At 39.1% G+C, this 19187-nt stretch overlaps 1 protein-coding gene across 2 annotated transcripts in view; it reads right to left on the bottom strand.

The window, feature by feature from the left end:
- Positions 1-2997: 2997 nt before the first annotated feature.
- The window catches only part of RAPGEF2 (Rap guanine nucleotide exchange factor 2), a 137765-nt gene continuing 121575 nt past the window's right edge, over positions 2998-19187 (bottom strand). The window contains exons 22-28 of one of the 2 annotated variants that reach the window (XM_019473155.1): positions 18088-18311; positions 17044-17229; positions 15144-15296; positions 11606-11831; positions 9435-9994; positions 6340-6645; positions 2998-5134 (exon numbers count right to left, since the gene is read on the bottom strand). In XM_019473155.1, coding sequence (XP_019328700.1) covers positions 5109-5134; positions 6340-6645; positions 9435-9994; positions 11606-11831; positions 15144-15296; positions 17044-17229; positions 18088-18311 — 1681 coding nt within the window. In that variant the 3' untranslated portion in view covers positions 2998-5108. The remainder of the gene's footprint in view (positions 5135-6339; positions 6646-9434; positions 9995-11605; positions 11832-15143; positions 15297-17043; positions 17230-18087; positions 18312-19187) is intronic. The other variant, XM_009283337.1, reaches the window with a different exon arrangement.

The raw sequence follows: 19187 nt of genomic DNA, 5'->3' as shown, positions 1-19187 counted from the left end.
ATATGCTGAGCATGACGTCACATGGTGTGGAATATCCCTTTGGTCAGCTGGGGTCAGCTGTCCCCGCTATGTCCCCTCCCAACTTCTTGTGCACCCCCAGCCTACTTGCTGGTGGGGTGGGGTGAGAAGCAGAAAAGGCCTTGACTCTGTGTAAGCACTGCTCAGCAATAACAAAAACATCCCTGTGTTACCAACACTGTTTCCAGCACAAATCCAAACCATAGCCCCATACCAGCTACTATGAAGAAAATTAACTCTAGCCCAGCCAAAACCAGCACAACTAGCTGCTTTTCCAGTGCAGACAACCTAGCTAAAAAAAAAAAGTGAATGCTGCATTAGCATACAATGGTTTTTTACATATATATATGTACACAGTTTCATTGCCAGCAAGGGCAACAGTGCTGCAAAGTGGTCCTACTTTCAAAGGTTAGACTATCTAGGACAAAACTACCCATTTAAGGCTCCACCAAAAATTAAATAAATATCCAAACAAATTCTCCAAACTGAAGACAACTAAGCATGCCATGAGAGAGCGTCACCAAATAAAAAGCTGAGGTAGACAAGTCTACACTTAAGGAGAAGCCAGCACTTCTAAATAACACAAACTGAGTCTTGACACAGAGGGCAAAGACTCATTTCTCCCCAGAGAGCGCAGCTGTGGGTGTTGAGTGTCACCATATAAATTTAATCCTGGCAAACCAAATGAGAATAGTTTATATCATGCAGTTGATGGCTGCTAGTAGTTGAAAGCCTTCAAGGTTTATAGCTTCCTGGCTTGTTGCTGTGATACAATCATGTCAATTTATGAATTTGAAGAATAGCTAATATTCTGGTACCTGGGGCATATCTACTCATTCCTAAATAGTCACTTCACATAAGCAAGATAGAGCTTTAAAGATTTTTGTATTCGAGTAAAAGCTACCAAATTTTCATTTATCACATTTTCAGTGGTGTGGAAAACAAAATAATTTAGTCCATCTTAGGTGAGTAATAAACCTACTTTCACTCCCAGCCTTCTCTCAAAGCATGCCATTTTTAGACACAAGACTGTAAAGCTTACTTAAAGGATGGCCTAGGGACAGGTGACCAAATTATACTAATCATCTCAGATGGTTGCTTTCTCCTGAGTGGGTCAATTTTCAGAGTAATTTTAACAACGTTCGTATTTTCCTCAATAGATCTGTGTTATTTAATGAATGTTAGACAGGCTGTTGCTGCTAGATAAGCTTTGTCCACAGAAGTATTTTTGATGTTTTGTCACATACCAAGTAATACATAACTATTAATTACTTGCAATTAAATCATTAGTTGCATTCCCCAAGGTTGATTTTGCCTCAACTATTGTACAATCCATGTGAGACAGGAAGTCTGGAACTTTATTGCATTTCCTACTAGTTTTGAAGCAAATTGTTTGTTTTAAAGCAGCAACACTGTTCCCCGCTTTAGGTGGACCAAATATTTTAGTCTCAGATTTATAGATGTAAAACATGCACGCTTCTCCAGATGTCCAAGGTTAATCCATTAAAGCAGTACCTTCAATACCTCGGTTTTTAAGACTTTTATGGCTGACTCGGTGTGTAGTGTACTGCATAAAGAAGTAGCCTCTGCCTCAATGAGTTTCAGTAAAAAAAGTTAAGAGTACAGATAATTGAATGACATTTCTGCAGACAGGAAAATTTTCCTTCCATTTCAGTGTTCATTGTGATTTTTGTTAACGCAACACCAAAACCCAGCAATCAGTAGGTTACTTGTCTGCATCATGCTGCATCCACACAGTAAGCGCAACATTGATATTGCACGTACTAGAACAACTATCAAATTTGTTTCATAAGAAGTCATACCGTAGCAAGGCCTTTACTTCTACTGAATCGGTTGCTGTTCTCCCAATCCACAATGAATTAAGCTATGTCTATTGGATGATGAGTGTCAAGGACGCCTCTATATAATGTGTTCTAAAAATATTAATTACAGAAGGGAAGCATAAACAGGAGGATAGGGAATGCTGCCTAATTCAATACTATACCAAGCATCTAGAAAAAAATTGACAAGTGTGCAAACGTTCACATACCTCACAAGTCCGTAAGAGGAATTATTTCCCTAACAATGTACCTCTAGTATTACCAAAAGACAAATTTGCAGGTAAGATATGTAAAAATGTGCTTTCATTCTACTAATGTCAGAATCAACAGTAGTTCTCTAGCTTGTTGAAATGTACCCAGCAAGTACTAGCTACAAACTAGCAGAGATTAATTCCACCCACACGCACACCATACAAATCTAATAGTCTCCATAAATTCTTTCCTTACGGTGCTAGAGATTCCAGTGATAAAAAGAGGACTTTTACATGAGTCCTATATTTTCAATGATTTTTAACTTGCTTAAGATTGTATTTTAAGTGTAGAATGTTTCTAGAGTTACGTTAGGCAGAATTAAATTTATACCGAGCATTTTGTTGCTTCTCTTTGCAACGAACTAATTTTAGATTTGGAAACAATGCCTGTCAAACATTTTAAAGCTAAATGGGATATAGCTAATAATGGCTTTAGCAGTGACATTTTAACCCAGTCTTCTGCATACTACTGAAAATAATGAGAGAAACTAACATCTGAAAAAAAATAAAATCTATAGATTTGACATTGAATTAACAGCAACTTTTATTACTGGGGATGCTATTGCTTTATTACTTGAAATACTTCTTCGGTAAAAACTCAAATGGATCACTTTCCATACTTTTCCCTACCCAAATGTTAAACCGTGCATTCCTTACTTCTACACCGTACAGAATATCAAATCAACACGATCCTTCCTTTAAAACTGTTTACATGCTATATAGACCTAAGACCATGCCTATAGGAACTTCTTTTTCGGCACCTCAAATGTTTCCGCTGGGGACACACAACATCAGTCGTTCTCATTCAGCAGTACACACCCCAGACTTTTCAAAAATTATCAGCAACACAACTGTATATTAAGAAAAACTCCACACCAATGGTTTGCCCACATCACTTGGCAATGTCCCTTTAATATTAATACACAGAGAAGTAAAATTTTTTCATAAATTTGTTCAAGTATGTGGAACATGTAAAATGCATAAGAATCAATATGGACTTCATTAATGTTATATTTATTTATTTTCCAGCTTCATACAAACTGGATGTAGAAGCATAAACATAGTACATTTCTACCATTTTCAACAAAAATATAACCAATATGTACAATTATTGTATTAAAAATACAAAAGGGATACAGACTCCACCAATGTCTTTCTAAAAGACATACAGGTACAAGTAGTATCAAAAGTATGAGGAAATCACCAGTTAATTGTACATTCTGCACTTGACATCACAGAGTGAACTGAGATTAGCAGTCCTATGGTCTACAATTACTTAATGCTTATATAACATTTGTGCAACTTGTGATAGAGCTAGGATTTTGTATTTCTATATGCACGAGGTCCATAGCCTTGAGAATAAAACTGGCAAATAATGCATATTACATGTAAAATTACAAATGCATAATTGACAATGTGATATATAAGCAAATAGACAAAAGCTATGATTACAGGAGAGAGAATTAAATAAAGCACTGACATTTGTTTGATACAGTGAAAAAACACTGCAATTTGATCTTTAAAAGTTGAAGCTATTTACGTTTATCTACTGATCAATATGATCAGCTGAGTTCAATGGAAAAAAAAAATCCAAGACCAGCAGTTCCTCACATTTGAGTACTACTCGGATTGGCAGCCTTCACTTCTCCGGAGTCTGTGCAAAAACAACACAAAAATAGAGGGGAGGGTCATTTCAGTCATTATAGGGTTAATAGCAGCTGTGAGCAGGTGGTTGCTACACATTGGCCTTCTCTACACATGCAGTGTTCCATGAAGCCATTAACAGTTGTGACTATTTCTGCATTGCGAAGGCTGGCAAATCTAAACGTGTTATTTTTCATTACTTAAAGGCTCGTTTATCCCCTAATGCCAAAGTCAATAGATGGAGGTTATTAGATCAGTGTTAACAGCTGACACGAGCTGTGACATCCCAACTTGCCTTCACTGCAATGTTATCCAGTTAATTTTTCTTTTAATATAACTACTATATAGTAAAAAAAATAAAATAAAAATAATATATAACTTAAAGGTGGGGTTGCCGTCTGTCTCGTTAGAATGGGACACTTTCTTTTTTAGTATGCCATCCTGTATTCCCTAAGGCACAGGTATGAGACACACAGTGTCCTCTTCCATCACCGGCCAGTTGCAAGCGCGCGTTTCTGCATTTACACTAGACCCGGCTGAGGATGCCGTTAACGGCTGGGCATGCCATTAAGGCTAACATTTACAAACTTTTGAAGATTCCAGGGTGGGGCACATTAAGAGCGAAGCGAGACGGTCGAGGAAAGGCTGCATCCCGTAACCTCTGCCTTCCCTTCTGCCCTGCTCAGCCACGTGATAGCAATATTCTTTCCAGGAGCTCAGGCTGGCAACCCTACTTACAGGTATGAAATAATACTGTAATTACTATGCAGATGCAGTATTTGATCTCTGAAACGCAAACATACAAAATCGTAATAAAGGCATTGTAAACAAGCAAATAAGCACTGCCTCCTTGAAGGATTTCAATGCATTTTTCTCTTTGTAGGTTAAAGGCCAAATGTAATTTGACAACTAGCTTATCTCATTATCCAGATGAGACTAAGTGCTAGGATTGTGATTAAAATCTAAAGGGAAGATTTAAAAAAAACCCTTCCAGGCATTGGGAAGTGCAGCCAGAGTTAATCATCCTGATGTGATGACGATCTTGGAATTTGGAATGATACTGCGTGATGTGGCAGACAGCGACAGTGGTAGCTTGGAGATGGCTGCACTGTGCATTTCAAGCAACACAGTTTGAAAAGTGCCAGGGCGATTTCTTCACAGTATTTCACATGCAAGGGGAGAGGGGACAGAAGGGGGAGGGGCGGAGGAAGAAGCCCCATGCTGCTTTAAGGCAGGGAAGGAGGCAAATAGGTCCACCATCCTTTAACTATAGTTCCAAGGCTCCTATTCTAGGGACGTCTTCTTGTGCTCTCCTTTAAGGTGGCTCACTCTGGATCCAGAAAAGCCCCAAGTCTTAGACAGCAGAGACTTGTTCATCTTCTGCAAACACAATAGGATAGGGGAAAATAGAATTTAGTTCATATAGAACAAGACTGCTACTGAATGAAACAACCTGTACTGTGCTCATGTGTTTTCCATTTTGTTGTATTAGGTATATATTTTAAAACAATCTAAATATCTGTACATTTCAGGTCTCGGAAGTATTCCTTTGTAATTCTGTTCTCGAAGAAAGTAAGACAATTGCTATAACTGAGCTAGGTGCAGTTCCTCAGCCTGAGGAACACAACAGCTACTCCTAAAGCCATCTTACATTTTTTCCCTGAATATATCTGTGATTTATTTAAATTAAGATTGCATAAAAACTGAGTGCAGCTTTAGTCATCATTGGTAGAAACAATTAAAATTCTCTGTCATGGTAATTCTCAAAGTTTGAGGCAATTCGATTAAGGTAGACTTCATTTTTTTTCCATCATGTTCAACTGCAGAGTTCATCCTGCACATGAAACCTTAGTAGCTAAGCAGCTAGGGAGGGAAGGAGAAAGTTAGCCTTTCTATCATTAAGCAAAACAAAGCATTCAAACATGTGATTTGGGCATGGCCCTGCCTAAATTTTGAGCACCTATCCCTAAAGATGCAATCCAGCTATGCTTGCAGTCCATAGAAAACCAGCTATCATCATAGCTGAGCTAAAGCATAAAAATACAGACACCCTTGGGCCAGCGAGGTAGCAAAAGAGTAGTGGCCTCGTTATGTGAAGCAGTTGGTGTGGAAGACCCAGTGTCCACAGTGTAAGAGTTTCGGGTAGAATGTGAGTGACTATCCAAATAAACCTGACCAACGATGCTCTGTGGGGCAGATGGGCAGGTATTCTATAGACCAGGGTACTTTTTCAACCATTAAATACACGGTTAGTGACAAACATTAGGTATGCTGGAAACTTTCAGGGCAGCCAGGGCTGTACCTGGTAAACATAGGCACCTCCAGAGAAGTTGCCTAAGCCAACTGCTTGGTTGCCCAAGACTCAGGTGGACCTACATTCCAAATTTTAAATTACATTTAGGATGAACTGAATTCCTCCCCTTCCAAAAAGTTAACAAATAGCAAGTTTTGAAAGATGGAAGAGAGCTTGAATTATGGCAAGAATTTCTATGGCAGAGCACATTTGTGTAATTTGCTTTGTGTCTGTGAAAGCATTGACCATTTTTGCATGCAGCACACTCAAAATCTAACAATTAGAAATTTACCATCTTCCTCTGTGGAAAACCCTTGAGACGGGTAGTGAGCAAGACGTGGATCTGACTCATTTGGTTTATGCCACTGAGGTTTGTTCACAGGCCTGCTAGCTGAATGGCCATGCGACTGCTGCTGCGGAGTTGATGTCCCATGGGTCTCACATGTCCGTGCCACCATTCTAGACCTCTGAAGTGCTATGTTGTAATCTGGAGGCTTTCTGGTTGGATGGGAACCACCTTCTGCAAACTCAGCAATAGGTATTCCTACATAACCAGGAGGAGTTGGAGGTGGTTCCCGATACCGACCCTCTTTTCGTGCTGCAGGAAAAACAACAGATTATTATAAGAGACAGTAAGAGGAAAACTGCTCAAAGGAAAATAAACAGTGAAAGCTAAACAAACATCAACCAACTCAACATCCCAGGAGGAGAAAATCTGAAGGACAAAAGTTAACTACCATACGGTAGACAATGAGGTCTTGAAAAATAAACCATGCAAGAAAGTATAGAATATACAGCCTACACAGGATATAGCTATTCTTCCAGTAGTGAAGCATTACTCTAATAAAATTCACCAAATTACATGGGGAATTTGTTCAAGCTTAGCAACTGAAGCTGTTCCACTAATCGAATAGAATAAAACGTACACTGATCAAAGTCACATGGAAGACTCAAGAATCCACAGAAGTGGCAACCATCAGGAATACTGGCACCTCCCCAAACGCATGACTATCTATCTTAATCTTGAAGATGGACTTTGTACCGAAGAGCTCATCTCTTTTGTTTGAGCATCTTGATTACATGGGGAATTTGTTCAAGCTTAGCAACTGAAGCTGTTCCACTAATCGAATAGAATAAAACGTACACTGATCAAAGTCACATGGAAGACTCAAGAATCCACAGAAGTGGCAACCATCAGGAATACTGGCACCTCCCCAAACGCATGACTATCTATCTTAATCTTGAAGATGGACTTTGTACCGAAGAGCTCATCTCTTTTGTTTTGAGCATCGGGGGGGGGGTGGGGGGAGGTGGGGGGGGAGCACCTGATACTTTATTTCTCCCTACAAATCTTACTACTTAATGAGTCATAAGCTACAATTCCAAAAGGTAAGGAAGAGAAGTGGGCTTCATCTTCATACTTTCTGTACACATTACTGCCCGCTGCTCTTAGGTTGTATTATCTGCAAAATTAAAACTTGAAAGTATGCCCATAAGAACTATGATTGAATATGATTTTATATAGGAGATAGAAAGACCACCACCTAGTTTGTGGATCTCATTGAGGCACAACTGTTTACCTGAACAAGGCTTAACTCTGGGCATACTTAGAAGTTCTCTCTTGCAGAGAACTTCAAGGGAGGAAACGGCAATTAAGAATTTTAAGCATCTGCAGGGACACACAGCAGATTGGCATGACTCTCCATTTTGGAGTTATGTACTTAAAGAATTCAGCTGGGGCTTTGATACTGAACACTGTTTGTGGGTCTAGCCCTTTAACACATGACCACTTAAGTTACAGTACAAAGGCAAACACAGCAGGAAAAAACACTGACACACACAATTTACTCCCCACAGCTTGTCATACACTGTATTTTCTTGCACAAGTGGTGATGACAACATCACCCTGCATTATGCAGCATGGAATTCACTGAAAGGGCAGTTACAAGCTTAAAATGGACTGGTGCTACTTGGATGTGAGTTTTTATAGACTAAAAATAAAGTCTTGGTATAACAAAACCAAATAGTTTCCAATAGAATCTAAGTATTTTTCTTGGACAAATTGTTTTAACTGAGCAAAGCAGCATGAAGAAGTTTCTGACAAATTCTATTCAAAGATTTCTGAAAAGTAACTGATGCAGAAGAAATTCTGTAGAAAAATTCTATTGAAATACTGCCAGAGATCAATGCCTATTCAGTGCAAAAGAACCACGTAAAAATAGTGGCTTCTGTTGGACAGTGATATGCAGAGTTACATTTGCAGGATAATTAGTTAATAGTACTGAAATGTATGGAAGCGTGTGGCTTGAATCTTCAGATCTCTTCCATGTTCTCTCTAGTCTCTAAAAACATAGTGGAAAGCACTGCCTTGACAGGCAATTTTGGACATGCTTGTTCCACATTCTGGTGGAAAACAAGGGCATCTAAGAGTAAAATTAGAGAGCAGCATGAATCAGAACCTGGAGTCCTGAACTGAACAGCTTCCTTCTCTTCATAGTTCAGGGATTCAGATCTGCACCCAAGCTTTGAGGCAATGGGCCATTGCTAAGCAATATATTTGGGCAGAAGATGGAAAAACAGTTTATCACAGTGGTCTCAGAATGACCTCAATCTGGCAGACTTTTTCAGCTGTGTCAGCACAAAATGGCTTTTAGATAGTTCTTCATATTAACATGAAGAAAGGCTAAGCAAAGGGGAATGAAAGGAATGAAAGAGGCAAAAATGCAGAGGTCTTGGATGGCCCAAGGACTGTAGAAGAAACAGTATGAGAAAAAATGTTAAGCACTGCCAAAGACACCTTCATATTAATTTATATATTATCTGATCTTTTGTTGAATGATTATAAACGTATTTCAGCTCTAATTTCTTAGGAACCTTTTCAGTTTCAGCAGTCCAAAGGAACATCTCAGTTGGTATTTAAGCACAAAGGGATCCCATTTTCAAAAGTAAGGAATATTCACAATTATCAGACAAGTCATACAGATGTATAAAGTGAAAGGCTTCTAAAAAAATCAGGCCACATTTTTTAAGATATCTAAATATAGAATGTGGAGCCTTACTGTGAAGAGAAGTTCACATTTCGGAACAGGCACCTAAATACATCAACCTCTCAAAACACTGTCCAGCAGTTGAGCTAGTTTTTGATGTACGGCAGGCTCTCTTGAAACACAAAGGCACTGCCAGAACTGAGAATCAACAATAAGTGATATTTTCCCTAGCAATGAATGTACAGTTAAAGGGGAAAGTTTGAGAGAGACTGCAAAATGTTCGGTTTTGCTTTAAAAATACAAAGATCAAACCAGACAAAAGAAATGCAGTTTTAGAACAATACGAAGAACCATAAGCAAATGAACTAAAATACTTCATGGTAAACAAAACTTAACTTACCAATAAGCCCCTTTGTACTACTTGATGATACTGCTATATGGGTGGGCATGGGAGCTGGCTTGGACTCCTCTGCTGGTACAGACGTTATGCTACTGGTTTCAGCTTCAATCGAAACATCCTTCCCACCCCTCCGCTTTATGGTACCTGTATCACCTTCCGAGTCCTCTCCCCAGTAGCCCGTTGAGGATGCCCAGCTTGCTCTTGACTGTGCTTGATCAAGGCCCTCTCTACCTTGACTTTGCCTGCCATACTTTGTGCCATGATCGGGGAACATCAGCTGGTCCATATGACTGCCCGAGGCCCACAGTCCTGCCCCATCGCCTGAACTATCAAAATGAGCATGTCCAAAAGGCAGAGTCTCCCAGCTTCTCTGGTGCTGTATTGTTTGTATGTTGTCATGAGAACCACTCGAACAAGAAGTCCAGCTACCACGGCCACTGTCAGCTGCATCGAGCGAAGCTCTATCCCCCTGATCCTGTGACAGTTCTTCTGTGCTAGGAGAAGAAAGCACAGTTGCTCCAGCATACAGGCCTCTGGTCTCTGACAGTGGTGCATACGAGCTAGATGCACATTGAAGAGGGGGGGAAAAAAAAAAATCCAGTGTTGGAATTGGAGATCATTTACAAGACACATGAAGAATTCAGCAGTCAAGAGAAAAGCAAACATATTGGGGGGTTGGACTAGTGACCTTTAAAAGGTCCCTTCCAACCCAAACCATTCTGTGATTCTATGATTGAAGGTTTTGATGCAATTTATATTAAGTATTATTTACATTAATGACTAATTCAATTTTGAGAATAGAACACTTTCCTTTCAAGCTCATCCTCAATAAAACAAACAAAAAAAATTACTGGATAGATATCCTGACGAAACTTAACAGTTCAGTGGAGTAATTTCAAAAGGTAAAATCTTAACTTTGCAGCAGCCCTTTAAGACAGGCAAACCGCAGTGACATATATAAAGGGGAACAGACTGATAGATAGGGTTTCTACTGCTTTTCCAGTCATGTGAAGCAAAGGTTCAAAAGTTAGAAACAGAGTTTTAGCAGGTGGTGGCTGATGTTCAGGTTTAGGTTTCAGCTTTTCAGGTTTTTTTTTCTGCTTTGGAAACTCCGAAAGCCAACTTTTCAACATTTCTTGCAAATGGAAATGTATTTTAACCTGAATTTTGGAAACACATGCTACTTCGTAGAGCAAGTATGTTCTCCGTAGCCTTTCAGCGATTAAGTAAACCTGACACTATCACTTACATAGCAGCAGAGAAAACGACAAAGTGTCACTTTTGTTTAGCAGCTATCCAGGCTCCTGGGATTTGCCCTTCCAGGGCAGCTTGCTATGCAGACTGGAACCCTGCTCTTCCAAATATTTAAGACATCTGATTAAAGAGTTTGCATAGCCTGGGATTCCTAAAGCTGAAGTACACCAGTTTTGGAACAGGCCTGCCATCCACAGACCCCACAGGATTAAAAACCCTCAAACTATTCAGAGGACTGAAGCATCCAAATAACAGCTCAGAAAAGTAAGTGGAGACTAAACAGGAGCCAGAGCTCCAACTATTTTCAGACCAAGGCTCACTGCTACAGACTTAGAGAACTTCTCACAGCACTAGCTTCCCCACCATTACAGAAGTTAATTACCTAGAAAATTACCTACAAAACCAGCAGCCTAATGTGAATTTTAGCTTCCAATTATTGTTGACTAGAACAGATATTTGGGGTAAAATATTTTTAAGTTAGATAAATACGCATTTTTCTATGAAACAGACTGGAAAATTACTAGCTATTTATGTTCTCAGCTTGATCACTGCATAATTGTATGAATAATTTCTCATCTAATTCAGTTAATTCCCCATCTAGAAAACAGGCTAGGATACTAGTCTGCCATAGAGAGGATAATCTACAGCACGACTAAATGCTCAGATGATAAGGTCTACTGAGGTAAAGTCTTACTGCTGTAGACCTCATCACACACTCAGGAGTGCAAAATCTTTTCTTGTCAGAAAATGGAGCATTATCACAAAACGCAGCATTGAAATAGTAGTTTTTAAGACCAGGGGAGAAAAAAAATATTTGAGAGAGATACAGGGAAAGCTACGTGAACAAATATACATACACATGCCACATACACATTATATGAAAGTGTAATGTAAGTAAGCACAAATAAAATTCCTACCCTAAGCTGTATTGATCTGGTTCAATCATGATTCTTCTATCAATCCTTCCCACACCAAGATTTGTCTCCACGATGCTGACAGAATGCCTCTGTCTCCTCTCATCATGCAGGGAGACTGGCATAGAGTCAAAAGAGGAATTGCTGACAATACTAGATCTGGAAGAAATTTCGCTGTGACCAGAATCTGAAAAGTTATCCACCGTGCCACTAGGAGCCAAAGTATAGCCTGCAAAGGGAACGTCACATTAATCAGACTCTCCAAGAAGCCTGCTCAGTTACTGGCAGGCAGATGGCAATACTGCTACCACAGTAAATCAAAACTACGATTACATTTACACAGAAGCAGCACTGCAAAAGATAAAGATACATAGCAGAACCGTGTAAGACCGTGTATTCTGTCTCTTAATAAGAGGTTTAAGATTGTGGAAACATGCACCACTTATTTAGGAACCAACTGCTCACCTGCCTCCTTCGCTGCCCTCCTCCCCCAAATTATTTTCAAATGCATCACCATACTTGTATCCCCACATTACAAAATTTCACTTCTCAACAAAGTGCCTGTACATAAACACCGTCTCCAAGATTGGAATGAAAGAGATGTCCTGGACAAGATTACTGCTTAAAGTAATCCAAGAGACCCTCTTCACACAGTTTTTCTGTTCTGCAAAGCTACACTTGAGATGAACAGCAGATACAACATGAAGCCCAGATGTGTGGGCTGACTCTTACTACGTATCTTGGCTGAGAGGGGGCCAGATTTTCAAGCTTTCTTTGTGGTACTTGGCTAACTAATTACATTCCAAATAGCATGTATTACCAGAATTATACTGTAATTTGGAGGCAGCATTGTCACCGCCAGACTGAGATAAAATCTGCAAACCATGTCAGAGACAAATTCAGCAAGTTCAGCCTTTGGTTTAGTATTAAAGAAGGTTGTGCTGAATGCTCTTGCCAGCTAAGTTAAAGATCATTAAACAACATACATCCACAAGTAACTGCAGTTTTCATTTTTTGCTTTCAGTCTACATGTAAGTGTCAAGATGACTTCAACTGATCTATCCCAATTCACTTGCCGAGAACATGGAATTAATGCTGCCATTTTTGTCTGAAAGAAAGAACGTACCATTTTTGTCTGAAAGAACGTACCATTAGCTTCATGTCACCATCAAACCAAGGAATTTTTTTAAATTTATAATCACGTTTATGATTTGCTTTTTGCAAAAATAAAGTACTTTTCCCACTATGAGCCAAGTACACAATCCCAATTCCTTTTTCAAGAAATGCACAGACCTGACCATATTTATATAAATTCACTCTTTGCTAATGTAGTATTTGGGAGAAATCATGATGATAGCTTACAAGGACTCAAGGTGATAATCTAAGTCTTCTCTACCTAACATCCTCCTCCATCTGACCTTAGTAAATATCAGTTTCATAGAGATTTTGGATAGGCATTTGTATTTTCTTGCCACATTAATCTCTCCCCTTTCCAGATCTCTGCTTATCCAATTGGACTTATTTTTTCCCCTTTTGTTTCCATAAGCCCCACCTATCCCAGAGGTCCTTGGTGAATTGTTACTCTTGTTACTGTTCTCGCTTCCAAGAGGAGAGGAGGAACTGGTTAGGTTCATTAGTCTGGAATCATAAGGCCTCAACTGATCGTCACTGCCACCTACCACGTTAAGAAAAGGGCTTAGCTATCCATTTGATCAGAAAGTAGAAAAAGTGGTACTCGCATAAGTTTCAAATCCTTACCATCCCTGTGCAGTTTAGGGAAAGTTATTGCTACAGGGAAGTCTCCAACACACTCATCTCTTTAGCATTCTGAACTTCTATTATGAGGACTCAACCCCAATATATATATTTTACCATAATGTTATATTACGTAACTGTTAAACTGAACTTTTATGATATTCTGAAAAGAGAATAACTTAGAAGTTATCTGCAATACAACTAGGCTATCATACTTCCAAAGGGACTTTTTTTTTTGTTTAAACTGCAGGAAAATGCTTCCATTCTCTGTTTTGTCGATTCATAACCAGAACAAGTACAATGAAAAAACAAACAGGCTTAAAAAAAAAATCCCTTTAAAGTCCTAAATTCACTTTAAAAAAATAACCATGAAGTCACTTAAAAAGAACTCAGTCAAGAAAGCTCCCATGTGCAATACCATTCCTCAAATATCCATATACATTGTTTGAATAATCAGGCTGCTAGTAAAACGTTGTGTATTAGTGATTTGAATCACAAATATCTTAAGCCTGCCTGTCATACATAGGTCACATCCCATCCAGATGCACGACACAGCAAATAATTCCTCTAATAGGCTAGTGTGCTCAATGCTGTACAAAGATTGTAAGTTTCAATCTGTGTATCCTTCCACTGGCAGGAAACACTGATGATGGGAATATTTGTCAGAAGTAGCTGCAGTGAGAGTGACCTGCTGCATCGAATCCTGTATCAGATCAGGCTATCTTTCCTGGCTTTTGCTAACCAGAGGGCTTTCAGGTATCCCTGAATCAGGTTCCCAGGTATCCTTTCATGTATCCCACTCTGCACTACACTTCCTGCCCCCTTGCTGACCATATGTGACAAAAATAGGAGCAGCAGTAGTTTATCCTAAGTGTCCAAATTCTCTCTCAGAAGTTTCCAAAGTCTAGGAGCTTCAGGAAACAGGATGAGCAAAAATTGCACATCTAATACCTTTCCTTGGGGAGCTCTGTGGTGAAGTGGGAGGAGAAGACAGCTGCGAAGATGCACTTGAGACCGTGTCTTCAGATTGTTTCTTGTGACGATCCAAACTTCCTTCTTCAGATAATGAAAGAATTTTCTTTAAAGCTTGTGGGGAGTTAATGCCTTTAAATAAGAATTAATGTAGGTAGATGAAACAGGCTTAAAAAAAAAATCCCTTTAAAGTCCTAAATTCACTTTAAAAAAATAACCATGAAGTCACTTAAAAAGAACTCAGTCAAGAAAGCTCCCATGTGCAATACCATTCCTCAAATATCCATATACATTGTTTGAATAATCAGGCTGCTAGTAAAACGTTGTGTATTAGTGATTTGAATCACAAATATCTTAAGCCTGCCTGTCATACATAGGTCACATCCCATCCAGATGCACGACACAGCAAATAATTCCTCTAATAGGCTAGTGTGCTCAATGCTGTACAAAGATTGTAAGTTTCAATCTGTGTATCCTTCCACTGGCAGGAAACACTGATGATGGGAATATTTGTCAGAAGTAGCTGCAGTGAGAGTGACCTGCTGCATCGAATCCTGTATCAGATCAGGCTATCTTTCCTGGCTTTTGCTAACCAGAGGGCTTTCAGGTATCCCTGAATCAGGTTCCCAGGTATCCTTTCATGTATCCCACTCTGCACAGGGTGTAAGCTATCCCTTCCTGCCCCCTTGCTGACCATATGTGACAAAAATAGGAGCAGCAGTAGTTTATCCTAAGTGTCCAAATTCTCTCTCAGAAGTTTCCAAAGTCTAGGAGCTTCAGGAAACAGGATGAGCAAAAATTGCACATCTAATACCTTTCCTTGGGGAGCTCTGTGGTGAAGTGGGAGGAGAAGACAGCTGCGAAGATGCACTTGAGACCGTGTCTTCAGATTGTTTCTTGTGACGATCCAAACTTCCTTCTTCAGATAATGAAAGAATTTTCTTTAAAGCTTGTGGGGAGTTAATGCCTTTAAATAAGAATTAATGTAGGTAGATGTAAAGTCCAGTATAAATACATCTTTCTGTTTCACAATGCATTTATAGAGCAGACACCATACAGAAAAAAACCTCATTTTGTTTCCTGTATATTTGTGAGTTTCTGACACCAGCTTAAACAAAGCAAAATGTTTAAACCTACTCCTGTCCGAAATATAGTGCTTTATTTCTGCATATTAGTGCAGCTGGTCTTTCATTCTGGCCACCTAAAATAAATACTTTGTCACAGAAAACACAATGCAGATTTGGTGTTGCAGAATACTGCCTATACAATATATAAATCAAGGATATGCATAGTAATGGTTACTGAGAAACTTGAACTAAAAGTATGTTGAATAAAAACACACACAAATCTCACTGGTTAGTGAAGGTTTATACACTAAGAATTGAAACTGTTCTCCTGTTTCTCTTCTATTCAGAGGAACCTAGAAGGTCAAAGAAAGCTGGAAAGAAGATTAGTAAGATTAGGCTTACAAAACAAGGCCATCCTGCAGCTGCCTTTCTCCCTTTCATTTTTGAGAACTATCTCTGCACCAGCTTATTTTGGGAAACTGAAGAGTAAAAACATCCTGAAGATGATGTATGATGTAAATATCTAGGGCATCAAGAATTGCTTTTCTCAGGCAGCATTTATCCACCTTTCTCTTCCTCTCCCCTCAAAAATCCACCCTGGGACAGTCTTAAAAGTTAAGACAGAGCTTCTCTGACAGTTTTGCCAATGTTTGTGTTAGAGGTTATTTTCAAACATTCTACAGAATTTATCTTTGATCTGTTGGATCACAATGCTGCTATCAATAATTTACAGCTGCTTCATCAACATAATATAGTCAGTTTTCAGAAACTTTCCCACCATGAGCAAAAAAGCAGTCTGTGGCGCTTCAAAGTCCTTTTAAGATTAAAATTTAATGGTAAAATCAACAAGAACTAGATGAATATTGAATTGTTTCTTGCTCATTTTGCTGCTTCTGATGTTTCGCTAGCAGCCTAAGCAGTGCACAAGTAAAACTAATAAAAAGTGAAATCAGAATTAAGCTCGTGTGAAATTACCATGATGCAATAGGAAGGGCCAGTTATGCTACATATACTTATTAGGAATATTACCGTACTTTAAATGATATCTAAGAAGTTCTTTAATAATGCATATACTTTATGTACACACGCTGGGACACAGATTTGGAAATCCGATTAGAAGAAATTCCTATAATCTGGTATCTTTCTGAGCGACATGCAGGCAGCAATGACTGAGTATCAACAATAAAAAAGCACTAGGGAGCAGAAGCCAAAGGAACAATTCTCAACGTGAAACTTCAGGCCTACCAGTATGAGCAAGCCTGAATTCCACATTAAATGTTCAACTTTTGAAAAAACACCAAAACTTCTGAGGCATCTCAGATAGGTCACTCAAAAACTCCAAGTCTCTAATCCCTTTGGAAAAGTTAAGCCAAGATCCCAGGGCAGATAGTCAGAAACATTCCTTCTTTCCAGCTTCTAGTAACAGGTAAGTACTTATACTGATTAAATTGACAGGATGCTTTCCTAGATTTCTTTCTTTTCATTTCTAGAGAAGAGAATTATGCATACACACTGCATGAACTGGCAAAACCTGCATATAATACTACCAGAAATAAGTGTCTGACTCTTATTTGATTAAAAATTTCTCCCCGACATAAGCAAACAAACTTCAGAGTATTAAACGGAACACTTCATTGTTCCACTTACCGAATGGTGGAAGGTCTTTGACTGGCACTTTCTTGCGAGAGGGATAAAGAGATACTGCAGGGACCTGCAATGCTTGGTTTACTTTATGTTGCTGCTGCTGCTGCACTTTCTGCTGGATGCCTGCCCGGGGAGCCACCGGCGACGTTTCAGATTTTCCAGATCGCTTGTCTCCTGTATTCTTCGGCACTTTGCAAGAAATGGGAGAAAGCACAGAACAACTACTAGCTAAAAATATTGTGGGAGTTTAGGTCTGAGCAGTGCAAAGCCCTCCAATTAATAAATAAAAGATGCTCAAATACTTGTACAATTAATGCAGTAGGATATCTTTAGACAGAAAAGATGAAAAGGAAAAGAAGGGGAGATTTAACTCCATTTAAAATATGTACATTATCAAAGAACATTTACTCTCTTTGTCAAAATAAAACTCTCAAATGACTATCGTTATGGTTACCAAAAACACGACCAGAAGTTATACTGGGCTATCGTAAGGACTACAACTGGTTTAGAATGTATATGTAATTACTATTTTTTGCTACCCGAAGAAAGGGAAGGGCGTAAGGTACAGCATTCCCTCAAATCAAAATGAAACTGATATCTAGCATAAGGTCCGCCTCTGCTGCAGCCAGGTATAGCCCTCCAGGTGTCTCTGAAACACCTGGACATAAGGAAAATCCCCTTTTCCTTCTCAAGGCCCAGCTATCCAGGATGACCAACCCTATTCACACCAATAGCCTGAGTACCTCAGAACTGTGGAGAAACTTTTGGCTCCTCCACACCCTTTTTACGGACAAATCTAAAGAGCCCTTGTGCACTTCAGCATGACATCATCTGAAAGCCTTATCTCCTATATAAATGCTATGTCTCCATATTGTTAATCTGCAAGATGATTTCCTTAAGATTCATAGATGTTTATTGCTTGGAAATTACTAGACACATCATTTTGCACCTCATTGTCTAGTTACTGTTCCCAATTACTTCCTTGGAGAAGAAACAAAGGTATATTTAACAGTTTCCTTGAAATCCATAACAAATGACAATGCTCACGTGTGTTGGTGGCTGGCTCACACTGCAGAGACAGTGTCTGGAGGCTCTCTTCATCCATTTCCAGATCCAAGTTTGAAAGATACTGCTTTACTTTCCGTGCCATCTGAGCATCTTCATACAGTTTTTTAGCATTAAGGAAGGAGCTGCGACGGACCCGCTTTTTATGACCCCCTGTTTGCGCGACATCCAGCACGGCTGCATTTGTACTGCCCTGGCTGAGAGACCTGGAGTGAAGTGGGGGCAGGAGGGGGAGGAAAGAGGGGAAAAGTATGACTTAGTCCAACATGGTATCACTTGATAAACATGAAACGTGCAAAAGATTGCATGAATGTCAGTCTACGGTCAAAGCTTACATGCCTCATTCCAGTAAGTCAAACAGCTATAACAGAAAGAAAGATGAGGGTCAGGAAATCTTTTTACTTGGTTACAGGCACTATTTTAATTACACAAATATTTTAACCTATTCTGCTCAGACTAGGCAATATCACTTCACACATCTAGAAAAGCATTCAAGCTAGCTCTCTCACATAAGCCAGCTGCTGAGAAGATTGGAGCATTAGGAAAAGCTCATGCAGTAAGGCAATGCTGACAGAAGACTATAGTTGAGGTTCTAAATTAAAATAATTAACTGAAATACATATACAGAAGGCATTTTGAAAGCTCTCTAAATACTTTTTAAATCAGACCGTACACAAAATGTACAGCTCAGTTTTACAGAACAGAACTCCCTTTTAACTTGCTAGGTTGAAGACAACTTTTTGTTAAATAAAATGATGAGCTAGTTCATGATGAAATAAATGTCATGCACATTTCAATGTATGTATGTCTACATGAAAGCTATGCATTGTTCCTGAATTGTTAAGAGTAAAAATGATGGCTGAATTGTAATATGAAAATAAGTTAGTTTAGTAGATACTTTAACTTTTGTATTTGATTGTGATAATTGCTTATTAGGCATAAGAAAGTTAACAGCAATTTTCAGCTGTTGCAACCTTGCCATTTTATAATTTCTCTTTTACTGAAAGTCACTTCCTTTGGCAATTTAAATTGGAGGTGGGGGAGAACACCCCACTCCTATCTAAAACCACTTATAAATAATT

This window comes from Aptenodytes forsteri, unplaced genomic scaffold (genome assembly GCF_000699145.1).
Source record: "Aptenodytes forsteri isolate BGI_AS27 unplaced genomic scaffold, ASM69914v1 Scaffold6, whole genome shotgun sequence".
Lineage (NCBI taxonomy): Eukaryota > Metazoa > Chordata > Aves > Sphenisciformes > Spheniscidae > Aptenodytes > Aptenodytes forsteri.
Note: the sequence above shows the minus strand (reverse complement) of the source record. Positions and strands in the feature narration are given on the sequence as shown.